General features: G+C 40.4%; 1 protein-coding gene across 1 annotated transcript in view; it reads right to left on the bottom strand.

Annotated features, from left to right (window-relative positions):
- LOC136863709 (cell adhesion molecule Dscam2) overlaps positions 1–13,806 on the bottom strand; it is a 1,676,531-nt gene that overhangs the window by 435,860 nt on the left and 1,226,865 nt on the right. Inside the window, exon 6 of the mRNA XM_068226050.1 lies at positions 9,671–10,116. Within this exon, the coding sequence (XP_068082151.1) occupies positions 9,671–10,116 (446 nt within the window). The remainder of the gene's footprint in view (positions 1–9,670; positions 10,117–13,806) is intronic.

Here is a 13,806-nt window from a genome sequence, read left to right as displayed (position 1 = left end):
CAAGCACAAACAGCAAAAAATAATACGCAGTGAGAAACGTAAGTATGAAAAGGAACTAATGGACAAGATTGAACAAGTCATTCATAGAGGTGAAACCCGTGAATACTTCAGGAATTTTAAAAATAATGTACAAGGATAAAAGACACCTTTCCCTTGATTTTTAAGGAAAGATGGAACTCTTGCAAAATCTAATGAAGAAACGACCTTCCAAAGTGTGAAAAATCTGCCAACCCCATCAAAACAAACAAACCAGTGAGCCAAAACCTGCCATCTTCTCCACCAAATCGCAATGAAATCAAGCGCCACATAAAGAGACTGCTTTCATCCGGGAGATAGTTGGTTGGAATCCCACTGTCGGCAGCCCTGAAGATGGTTTTTCGTGGTTTCCCATTTTCACACCAAGCAATTAATTAATTAATTAATTAATTAAGGCCACGGACGCTTCCTTCCAACTCCTAGGCTTTTCCTATCCCATCGTCGCCATAAGACCTATCTGCGTCGGTTCGACGTAAAGCCTCTACCAAAAAAGGTAAGGAGACTGAAAATAACAAGGCTCCTGGTGAAGACTCCATGAATGTAGAACTGTGGAAACATGCCCCGGAAGAAGCAATTGGCATCATACACCAAACCATTGTAGATATATGGGAAAAAGAACAATTACCAGAGGACTGGAAGCTAGCCACACCCCCGCCCCGCCCACCCACCTATCAGAGCACAGGCCACGCCCCTGCCCCCACCAATCAGAGCACAGGCCACGCCCCCGCCCACCCCAACCCCAACCCCATCACCCCCATCCCGAAGTGGATTAGAACCGGCGTACTACTACTACTCCAGTGGACTGAACATTTCAAAAGGGATTGCACGAAGGATGCGGAATGATCCGGGCGTCCATCTGTAGCCGTAACTGATGACAATATTGAACAAGTGCGTGATATGATCCTGAATATCAGACGAGTGACTGTTGATGATGTGGCAAACCATATGCACATTAGCCATAGTTCCGATGAACAGGTGAAAGAAGCGTTGCATACGTGGATTGCTGTGCAACCAAAAACTTTTTTTTGCAGAAGGTATCAGAATGTTTGTGCTATTTGTTTTACGTCGTACCGACACAAATAGGTCTTATGGCGACGATGGGATAGGAAGGGCCTAGGAATGGGAAGGAAGCGGCCGTGGCCTTAATTAAGGAACAGCCCAGCATTTGCCTGGTGTGAAAATGGGAAACCACAGAAAACCACCTACAGGGCTGCCGACAGTGGGGTTCGAACCCACTATCTCCCGTATCCAAGCTCACAGCTGCGCGCCCCTAACCGCACGGCCAAGTCGCCCGGTAGAATGCTTATGAAACGGTGAGCAACGTACATTGCAAAGCAGGGAGACTCTGTTGAAAACTGATATCAATAAAAAGTGTGTACTCCTTTTGTAATAAATTATTAAAAAATGATTGCAGATACTTATTGACTTGCCCTCGTACTACTATCTTTCATGTCTTGATCACCTGAGCTAGACAGTCCTAGTTCTCCCCTTTACCTTACGCGTTTTTCGGCATTTTTGTACGTGCCGATAAGTCTTCCGACACGAGGTTGGCGTATTTGAGCACCTTCAAATGCCACTGCACTGAGCGGGGATCGAACCCGTGAACATGAGCTCACGAGGTCAGGACTCTATCGCCTGAACTACTCATCGCGGTCGACCTTACGTATGCACTGTACAAATATACCTGTAGTTCTACTTGATACTAGCTATCGTACCCTTCGTTGACAGGGTAGTTTTGTTGAATAATTCCAGTAGGAATGTCATCTAGACCCTCAACTAATAACAATAGTCGGTCAGTTATGTTATTGTTGAGACATATGACATTGAAAGTCAACAAATTTTATTTCCTTCCGGCTCAGTGATATTGGAAGCTTTGAAGGTTGATGTTTCCAACCCCTTCTTTTATGATTCCCCTTCCCTCTCCTTCTTCGAGTTATCATACCTTTTCGAACCCCACCATCGGAAGCCTTGAAGATGGTTTTCCGCGGTTTTCCTGCTTTCACAGCAGGAAAATGCTGGGGCTGTACCTGAATTAAGGCCACGGCCGCTTCCTTCCCATTCCTAGCCCTTGCCTGTCCCGTTGCCGTCATAAGACCTAGGCTATCTGTGTCAGTGCGACCTAAAGAAAATTGTAAAAATTGATGATACCTTAATACTTTTCTTCTCATTTCGACAGTCTTGCTCGTTGTCTTCCTGTTCAATTAGGGATGATGACACGCGGTTTCTCAGCTAATCACAACCACCAACATCGTCGGCTGGTCCATTATAATGACAACTGAACAACATTTCCACGTCAACGATGCTCATCGTTGATGGACTTGACATTAAAAACTCATATTTGTGAATATCTCCATTATTATAGTTTGTAGGGTAAAAATGTATTAGATATAACATATTGTAAATAATTATTATTCCTGGAGATATTCGGAAGTTTGCGAAAAATGTAACTATCGCGAATATGAATGAAGTATAATGAGGCTTTAAACAATTCTCGAATCCGCGTAAGGTAAGAGAGGGAAGAGGTGCTGCCTAGCTGACGTAGTCAAGACATGAAGGAAAGGATTTTTGTTCACAATCTTTATAATTTACAGTTTTTTGATAATATCAACGGAGAAATTTGACATTTCCTGTTTCGTTCCCCATAATATACCTACATCACTGCGTACTAATCAAGTGCTGTAATATATAGCCTAGAACACTGTCTGGATATCCTTGAAGTTAAATACCGAGTTTCCAGAAATTATGTCAAGCACTTTTTCCGTGACGAACAGACAGACAGACAGACAGACAGACAGACAGACAGACAGACAGACAGACAGACAGACAGACAGACAGACAGACAGACAGACAGACAGACAGACAGACAGACAGACAGACAGACACTGAACTGAATCAATTTTCGACATTTTTATTTCTAACTCGAGATAAATACGAAGTGTGAAGCAAAAATTCGAAGTCTTCAGACAACATTATAACCTTATTTATAATTTTACGCTCTAACGTTCATAATGGAAGGTAAAATATTATGTAGTATGGAATCTTAGTCATCTGCACATGAACCAGCATGCTATTATACATTAACGCAAACGAAGAAACCGACGAAGTCCTGTTCAGAATTACTCATTTTGTTATGCTATGGACAGCCCACGTAACAACGCCAGGCCTGCGGTGATGTTCTGATGTCTAAATTGATCATCCTACCATGTTTCACTGCAATCAATGCCTTCGATTCACGACGTTCCATTTAAAATCGCAGTAACAAATTACTACTTGTAAATATAGCTTTATCTCGGAATGACTATTACCATTAAGACAATCATATTTTATCATTCCACCAAGCTTTACTGCAAACGGTCCTGTTAAACTCATAATGTTGTTGTTTCACGACTGTCGGAGATGCCGAGGTGCTGGTTCAACTCAAGCTGTTCCCTTGTTTTAGTGACAAATAGAGGAGTGTGTACAGGTACTTTAAGGCAGAAGCAGACTCCAGGAAGGATATTCCAGGACTCGTAAATGATCAAGGTGCATTTCTATGTGAGGATTTGCAGAAGGCAGAAGTATTTAGTCAGAAACGTATACATTTGCTTTCAGCACCATACTTCGCACAGAAATACCACGTAGAGGATATTCAGATTATAGATCTTATGACAGGTGCCAGGGGGGTATCCCCAAGAAGGCGGTGGAAACCATGAGAAACTTTGGGATCAGCACTGATCAACTCGTGGACTGGGGTCTAAAAGGTCTCAGAGGGTCTATCTTCATTTTGAGACTATTTATGCTAATCGGAATAAGATCAACTGGCCTCAAGTCCGAATCATACCTGTATGTTAGATTTTGTAGGAATCATTCCTCAAGTTAAGTAGTTCAGTGTGTGAAACAGTCACGTGAGTTGATTGTGCAAATTATCGGTCTTGTCTGTAGACGAACCAAGTATACGTTAGTCGTGCGTTGTGATAGTGAACGTGCCTGTGTTCGAACCTCTCTGCATGGCGCTGTTGCGTGAAGAGTCGGATAAGCACCAATCCAAGTGAAAGAGGAGACCTGTCAATCAAGATTAGGGAGGGATCACCCGTTCCATGCAAATACCAACAAGCCGGAGACCTGCCGTGAGGTGAAGAGACTTTTGTAAGCAGCCACTAATTAGTGAAGATTTGTCAAGTATAATTGGGTTTGTGTGTATGTGTGTGTACCGATTCGGTCATTCTGGGTTGAATTAGATCAATAAAGTAGTCAGTAATTTATTCGTAACAAAAGTCTAGTGTCCTCATTATTAAAGGGCCGAAATGCATTCAGTAAGTTGTGGACAGTTCATACACGAAGCGAATTGGCTGTGAGGTTTGGCTCGCGTAGTTATGTGCTTGCATTTGGGGGATGGCGTGTTCGAGTGCCACCGTCAGTATCCCTGAAAATGTTTTACGTGGATTCTCATTTTTGTACAAGGCATCTTTGTATCTAAAACCCCGCCACGGCCGCTACCTTCCCCATCCTTGCGTCCCCGGAAACATTTGATGGATTAGTGCGATGTTAAACCACTAAAAAATTGAAGAGAGAAACAGTAGGCTATGTGCATTATTGAGGGCGTGATTAGCTCAGTGGCTTGGCTAGGGCCTTCCCACCCGCAAGGCTGAGGTTCGAATCCCAATCGATCCTGGTTTAAGATTTTCAACTCAAAAGTTATGTGGCGTCAGGAAGGAAATCTTGAAACCCTGGCCAAAACCGAAATGAGCCTAGGTAGCTCCAGTGACCCAAGAAATACTTGGGATAACCCGAAGAAAATTAGTAAGGGGTAGGATGTCCTTTTCTATAGTCCGGCTCCTTCGCTGAATGGTCAGGGGTTCGGCTTTCGGTTTTGAGATCCCAACGTTCTGTTCCGGGCTAGGTCGGGGATTTTAACTTTGTCTGGGCAATTCCTGCATCTCGGAATCTGGGTGTTTGCGTTCGTTTTAATACATATCTTCATTTACTTACAACATATCACACTACAACCACCATAGAACACGCCATAGGATCAGAAAAGTCATCCGGCCGTACAACTGGGCTGAGCCCTTTACAAAGAGCCTACTCTACGTAACTTAGAAAGGGCCAGGAAAGAAGAGTATACACACATACAGCAAAACCGCGGTAAACCGAACACGGGTTAACCAAAACCCGGATTTTCCGAAATGCCTCCTGAACCGCAACTCCAAAAAGACACGTACTGTAGGCTACTGCACGGGAATAATCGCGATGGTGAGAACGCGCCGGGCTATGGCTAGCAGAGAGGTGAACGCACGGCATTTAGTTGATTTCCTAGCCACCCACACCCCACTCCAGTGACAGCTGACGATGGTTTTAGAGCACTAAATGTAAGCCTAAGTTAAGAATTTGTTATGTTTTTCAATAACCTACTTCAGTATTCATGCCTTGCTTTTTTAAATGTGAAAATTAAAACTGACTCTTGTACTAGCTGTAGCCTACTGTACACTGTACATTAATAATTTTCGTTTAAAGCGAAACGGAAACTGTAGTACGTACATGTGTTGTTATTTCAGGTCGCCCGACGATTTGTTGTACAATTTAGTGAGTCAACGCCGGCTGACGTCCTTCTAATGAAAAGATGACGGGACATTGCTGCTCGAAAACGTTCGAAGGGATGCAAGAAAGAAACAAAAATTACTGGTTTAAAAAATGAGTAATTCGTACTAAGTACAGTATATACTGATGTTATGTAAGCCTAAAAAGGTAATTTTAATTTTAATACGGAACATAAGTGTGACCTAAAAAGGAGAGTTTTGAATTCGTTTGGCCGTCAAAACATTAGTCTGCTATTACGTAGTATGTATGTATGTATGTATGTATGTATGTATGTATGTATGTATGTATGTATTGTAACGGTTCAAATCCCGTTACAAGATAATATCTGTATTTTATTATTATTATTTTATCTGTATTATTATTATTATTATTATTATTATTATGTACGCATATTATTATTTTATCTGTGAGATTAATATTATTTTGTTATAATTATTATTCAGTTCCATTATACAATGCTTGTCGCTTGCGTATTTGTAATTGAGTGTATGCATATATACGTATATGTAGATTAACAATAAATATCTGTACAGTGAGAGTTTCGATATGTCAGATGTTGGATGTGACGTTGTTATATTGTACAACACTACTGGCGATTCTGCCAAGTCATTGCCACGTCATGGCTACGTCATCGTGAGCTTTCAGCATTTCGCTCAGAGACTCAGCCGCCCCAGGGGATTTCTCCATTACATGCAACAGTTTGAGGCGTTGTGGGAGTATGTCATTGTTATTTCTGGAGATTACGTAGCTGTGTCAACCAACGTCTATAAAAGGTGGGTGCATATTGTAGCGTCAGTCATTAGTTAAACGGAAGCTGAACAGTGAAGAAGTCTACTAGATGAAGAGGCCTCAGTCGGTCAGTCAACAAGTGTGAACGAGAGATGGAGAAGACTCAGTGAGCCATTAATTATTGGTCATTGAGAGAGTGAGGACAAAGCTGGTCGCTCACTTAGTTGAAGACACGGACGCAAGGGCTTACCATGGAGTCAGAGAGGGATACCATATTGACTTACAAAGAAGTCAGATGATATGGAGAAGAAGCAGTCACAAGGATGTATCACCAAGTTAGGCGTGACACATCTACAGTAAACACCAGATCAAAGGATTACGTCGTAATTACACTCAAAGTGTTGAAGGTACAGTCAAGTGAATCAGTGAGGGAAATATTTCGTATAAATTGTTAAATGTCCGGTCAAGAAGAATTCAAATTCATGCCTAGTTTCTTTCACTTGCAATGTCATAATTTCATATTCTCATCTGTTTTATCGCAACAAGACTCGCTATTTTTTATATATTATTTAAAGGATATATTTTGTTCTATCAACCGAATACATAGTTTTATTTCAATGACAGTAAAATATCTTAACCTCAAAATTAATGAGGAAACCGAACGCCAATCTCCTTTTACCAGAACTTATATGGTATGTTGTCAAAAGTAAGCTTATTACCCCACACCCTAGAGATAGTCAACAGTCTCATTCTATTATTGCTGCACTGAGTGGCAGTTGGCGCCCTTAAAATAACGTATGTGTAAGTAATCAGGTAACAAGTAAGTGTGAGTACAAGGTCCGACGAGTGTGCATTTTATTTAATGAATATTAATTTTCAGATTTTCCATTTTAAATGCAGATATTTCATATTTTTCGAGTTAAATGCAGTTTTATAATATTTGTAAAATTAGTCAGACAGTTAGGAAAGTCTCAGTAAGTATGTATGTATGTATGTATGTATGTATGTATGTATGTATGTATGTATGTATGTATGTATGTATGTATGTATGTATGTATGTATATGTATGTATGTATGTATGTGTGTGTGTATGTATGTATGTATTTATTTATTAATTTATTTATTTATTTATATACCGTATGTATGTAGATACTGAACTCATAATCCTACAGATTCAAAAGGACCGCCGTGCGAATCACAGCATTTAGTACGTGGGAGAGTGAGCCTCAATATTTAATATATTTTTGCATCTGTAGGCTTATGTGCCCAATACATACACACATACATACATACATACATAACTGTAATCAGATAAAATAAATAGTAGTAGATGTTCATGGCTTAACCGAAAACATCATTATCCGAAACGTCTTCCTACCTTATACCGTTGGAGGAAGTACTTTCCACTGGGCGAGAAAATGCTTACGCTTTCGTGCTTATACTCTTTTGTTTTCGAACCCAAATACGACATCCCCCTTCTCCCGCAGCTCAGCCCCTTGGAGAGTTTTTGGAAGATTTGACTTTTCTATGGACCTGCCGGTATCAGGTTCTTTGTTGAGTTTCTAGATAGCCTTGGTGTGTCTTATTAAATCACGTCTACAGTTATTTTTATCTCTTTATACATTTATACTTCGACTTTAATTTAATAACATACATTTGAAGTGTGTCTTCCCACCTCTCCATACATTTAGATATGTTAGGTCATAAACCCGAAGTCTGGTTGGATCCTCAATTTACACTACCAAAAGTTTTGCATTTACAGGCAAACAGCAAAGAGCTGATGGTGATACATAAATGAGGCACATTAGGCGGGATGAGGAAAAAGTGCTATGGCAGCATGACAGACCCCATGAGTAGCACTTTTCATACTAGTCATACTCTGAATGTCATTAGTCAGCACCACCCACACTTCAGAAGCTTTAATACCGTCACTGACATTAATGCGACTGGATTACCTGTGGATGCTACATTCTGCTCTGGCCTTTGGCAAGAGACAGGTGCAAGAAATAGCAACAGGTGGTCTCATTATATGTACTGTCCGCCTCTGTAGCGTAACGGTTAGTATCATTAGCTACCGTCCACTGGGGCCCGGGTTCGATTCCAGGTACTGCCAGAAATTTAAGAATGCCAGGAGGGCTGGTATGTGGTTGAAATGGTACATGCAGCTCATGTGTCTGAAAAGTCCTGCACCACCTCGGGATGAGGACACGAGTTTGCATTACAAGTAATTCATAATTTCCATGTTGAAGAAACCTACAATTCGCTATTGCTACTATAAAGTGACAAAAGTGCAATTATTCCAGAAATTATTGACATAGAGCATTGAGATAAGAAAGGATTTTTCAAAGTCATTCATTTGGACTGTATAATTGCATGGGTGTGAAAAATGGAGAGTTGGGAGAACGTGAGAGCTCGGTTAGAGGCGGTATAGATGTGGATATGGAGGAGGATCAACAGAACGAGATGGACTGATAAGAAATGAGACCTTCAAGTTTTAAAAGCTGTCAGTGAAAAGTAGACACTCATTAAGGAGACAGTCATTATGCTCACCACCAGACTTGGTCAGGATTCGACTCATGGATTTTAAATTTAACTGGCTTGGCACTGAGTGTCTGGCAAGTGATATCTGGGCATATTCAACGCCCGCTGTTGATGTTATATTGTTTATTAACTCTCACAAGTATTTACTTTTCCTCTAATTAACAGCATATTATATCATATTCAGTACTTCAAACTATGTATATCGAACGAGTTCCCAGTCTTCTCTACTTTTTCAGAACAGGTCCTCGATTATTATTATTATTATTATTATTATTGTCGTTTGAAGCGGCCAGATTACATAGTTACCGACTCCATATGACAGGAAATGGAGTATGGTTTCCTAGCAAGCGTAATAGAGGGTCTTTGAACATGCAACAATGAGAATCTTCTGTCACAGGAGAAAGAGCTAGACTAACACCTCCGGAACCGCCTCTTCGAATACTGATTGAACACAGAATCATAAGAGTGTCTTCATCTTTGTGTATCCGCTCAAAAGAAGAATGAGCGCATAGTACTGTATGTTCCTCGCAATTTAATAGTGATTGTTATCAAACCCTGTGGATACCCACAACAGTTGTTACTGAGAAAGTGTACCGGTGAAGAACTTCAATACCATGCGTTGGTTCTATTTTTATTTTTATTTTTTAGCGACTGCTTATCCAAGGGTGAATAATGTTCAGACTTATCCTGTATTCTTAGTCACGTAATTAAATAGACTGTGAAAATGTATACATCTTTACCAGTAACTATAATCGGTAATTACTGTGAAACAAACCCGCGATGGACTTACCTCCCAACCGCAGTTCGGCCACACCTTGGGCCATCTCCGCTTCGTTCTTTACGAAGCACTGGTACATTCCGCGATCTTCTTTGGCGACAGATACGACGTGGACGTGGTCTCTGGTCAGCAGACGGACACGAGCACCAGTGCGAAGAGGCTGGCCATCTTTCAGCCATGACATGGAACCTTGAGGGAAGCCGGTGGCAGTGCAAGTCAAGTCAGCACTCTTCCCTAGATCCACCGTCTGGCGACTAGGGTGCACGTGAACCTGTAACGGCGCCACCACGCTCAGTTGGAGCTCGAGGACCTCGCTGCCTTCCTTGTTGCTCGCGTTGCAGAAATAGGCTCCAGCGTCTGATTCCTTCACATTAGGAATCACCAGCGTGCCATCCCTTACCAAATAGCGCTCCGCTTCATCCAGTGGTGTCTCGTGTGTCTTCTGACGGAAAAACCAACTGTAACACACCAAATAGAACATTAAAACTTTACTCTTAAGAAGAACTTCCAGGGACATACTAACACGACCCTTTAGAAAGACTTTGAATGACATAATAACACAGTAACTGACAGTGTAGAAGCTGGAGGGTCGAGGAGTTGTCAGCAAGTAGTCTCTTCTTTTCAATTGAGCTAACCAGAGTTTTTACTCGACAGTGCCAAAGTATTCTTGCTATTTTGTTTTACGTCGCACCGACACAGATATGTCTTATGGCGACGATGGGATAGGAAAGGCCTACGAGTGGGAAGGAAGCGGCCGTGGCTTTAATTAAGGTACAGCCCCAGCATTTGCCTGGTGTGAAAATGGGAAACCACGGAAAACCATCTTCAGGGCTACCGACAGTGGGGTTCGAACCCACTATCTCCCGATTACTGGATACTGGCCGCACTTAAGCGACTGCAGCCTTCGAGCTCGGTAAAAGTATTCTTAGGTCACTAAAATAATTAACACAGATCTCTCACATTTTAGGCTCTATTTAATACCGAACACATATATCGAGTTTCGATCCCACAACCTTGATTGTGGGGTGCAAGCACCTAACCAACTGCGCTTCCTCTGGCCCCTCAAAATTGGGAGCACATGCGTATTAATGGAGTCCTTCTGGAAAACACACACATAATCTAGTCGTATTGAATTTGTGGGTCATATGAGTTTTTCATAGTTAATATTGAGCGAATTCAGCACTTGTTGCCTGAGGAATAACTAGGTATCAATCTCCTGCACATTTGTCCATATATTGAGTACTTTCATTCTTGTGATTTCAGCAGTAGTAGGCACAACTATAATTATTTAAGTTGGGGATGGGGCATTATTATTACAACAACAACAACAATAATAATAATAATAATAATAATAATAATAATAATAATAATAATAATAATAATAATAATTCAGGTTTCGTCACGGCTGCGAACTATGTCACAAATGTCGACATGGGCCTGTTTTACGGTCGAATGTTCTTCCTGATGCCCATCCTATATGGAGGGATGTATTCACTATTGTGTGTTCCTATCGTGGTTGGTAGTGCGAAGTGTTGTATGTAAATGAAGAGGTATGTTTAATACGAACAGAAAAAAGCAGTCCCTGCGGCAGGTGAATTGCCCATATAGTGCTGAAATCCTTGACCCGGCCAGAAATCGAAGCCGGGACCGTCTGAAGCGAAGGACTTGTTGTTGACCATTCAGATGAGGAGCCGGAAATTAATAATAATAATAATAATAATAATAATAATAATAATAATAATAATAATAATAATAATAATAATAATATTCTCTGGTTTTCGGAAACACCGAGGTGCCGAAATTTAGTCTCGCAGGAATTCTTTTACGTGCCAGTAAATCTACGGAATATAAGCACCTTCAAATACCATCGGACTGCGTTGGGATCGAACCCACCAACTTGAGATCAAAGGACCAGCGCTCAACCGTCTGAGCTATTCAACCTGGCATGAATATGATTTCAGTATTTATGCTCTTTAGGTTTTTTCAATCGTGAAATATTAATATTTCTATTGTATACTTCTCTTTTGCGATTCTTGCAACCAACCAATCTTAATAAATGAGGTGTTAAAAGAAAGAAAATTTCCAGGAGCAGTGACAAATTGCACTTCACGTTATAAATATTTACGATTTTTTAAAAGAAACGCGTTACATTTTCGCTGAAAATACGCGGCAAAACATGTAGTTGTGCATATGCAGGTCTTATTTCCTCTGCCATCTATCGCTTGCTACGGAACTATATCTCACTTATCGTTGGTATGTCGTAAGGATGATATTGTAGGCTTTCTTTTAGTACCAAATTTGGCTATCTTTGTTCGTTATTGGTAAATATGTTTTCGTCCCAATAAAATAGCCCTTGCTATGACCATTAATAAATCACATGTTCAAAAATTGCAAAGAGCAGGTTTGTACTTACCCAATCCCATGTTCTCGCACGGGGAATATTATGTAGATTTCTCTTAGAGTTAAAGGTTTTTGTGATATTTTGTATTAGGAAAGCGAAAAAGAAATCGTCGAGGAAGACTGTATCATTATTTCCAATGTTGTTTTAAAGGAAGTGTTGTTAACTATTATTTATTCGTGAACAAATTCTTCGAGTAAAATAATTAAATATTTTTGTGAAAAATATTTCTTCGCTGAATATCAATTGTTTACCATCATATGTGCAGACAGTCTGAAAATACAGAGAACGAACAGGGGTTACGTAAGGGCAAGGAAATCAGTAAGCTAAGAACTTTGAAGAATGGTCTTCCACAGGGCTCTGTACTCGCACCAATCCTTTTCAATCTATATATTGCGGACATCCCTCATACTGTAAGCAGGAAATTTGCTTATGCATATGATCTAGCCATTGGCATCAGTAGAAAATTCATAGAGGAAACTGAAAGGATATTGGCAGACGATCTTTCAGTCCTATGGCAGTATTACCACAAGTGGCGACTCACACCAAGCCCAAGTAAAACAGAATCTTTATGTTTTCATCTTCATAACAAACAGCCAAACCGACAACTGAAAATCTATTTTATTGAAAATCTAGTTAAATATAATCCTGCTCCAAAGTAGTAGGGTGTCACACTTGACAGATCCCTAACTTATCGACAACACCTGAATAACACAACAGCCAAAATCCGTTCCAGGAACAACATTCTTCAAAAGCTGTGTGGTACTACATGGGGATCAACAGCTGCAATACTTCGTTACTCTGCACTGGGACTATTCTATAGTACAGCAGAATATTGTGCTCCAGTCTGGCTGAACAGCAACCATACCAACAAACTCGACATCCAGCTCAATACTACAAAGCGTACAATCACAGGTTGTCTAAAAACTACACCAACAGTTTGGCTCCCAACTTTAAGTCACATTCATCCACCTGCACTGAGAAGACAGGATGCTTTGTTACGTGAATATAAGAAAATATTTGATCACCCGGACCTTCCAATTCATGACTACATTCCAAGTGCAATATCTGGCAGGTTAAAATCCAGACATCTAGCAATTAAATCTGCTGTTGAACTTTCCAATACAGGCTTCAATATAAATGATCATTGGGGAAAAAATGGATCCAACATGCACCGCCAGACATTATAACTGTTTTAAATACTCAAACTAAACCAGCTGGTTTTGATCTGCCTCGACGTACGTGGAAAACTGCCAACAGGATTCGTACAAACCATGGAGTATGTAATGACTTCCTCCACAAATGGAACAACATTTCTGATCCATCTTGTGTTTGTGGAGCGACTCCCCAGACCATCCAACACATTGTGCAGCAGTGTAGTATTATGTCATACTCGGGAGATCTGAAGGACTTTCTATCGTTGACTCCAGATGCTTTTAACTAGATAGACAAATTGACTCTCACTGTATAAGTGTATACACTGTCATTGTATACTCTGTTTCATGTCTAATAGTAATAAGGCCCTAGTTATTTTAGTATTTGATTTATATATTGTTGTATATTCCAATGTGTTGCCATACGCTAAATAATGAATAAATAAATAGATAAATTTGATTCGGATTTTATATTCCATAAATACTGTACATTGAAAGTAAGGTTGATATATAATTTTTATAGAAGTAAACACGATTCGCTAACATATTTTACCCCTGATATGGATGTGGGGGTAAAGGGTGGTTACGCGTTTCCA

This window comes from Anabrus simplex, chromosome 2, assembly GCF_040414725.1.
Source record: "Anabrus simplex isolate iqAnaSimp1 chromosome 2, ASM4041472v1, whole genome shotgun sequence".
Classification (NCBI taxonomy): Eukaryota; Metazoa; Arthropoda; class Insecta; order Orthoptera; family Tettigoniidae; genus Anabrus; species Anabrus simplex.
The sequence above is the reverse complement of the archived record's forward strand: the minus strand, read 5'-3'. Positions and strand labels throughout refer to the sequence as shown.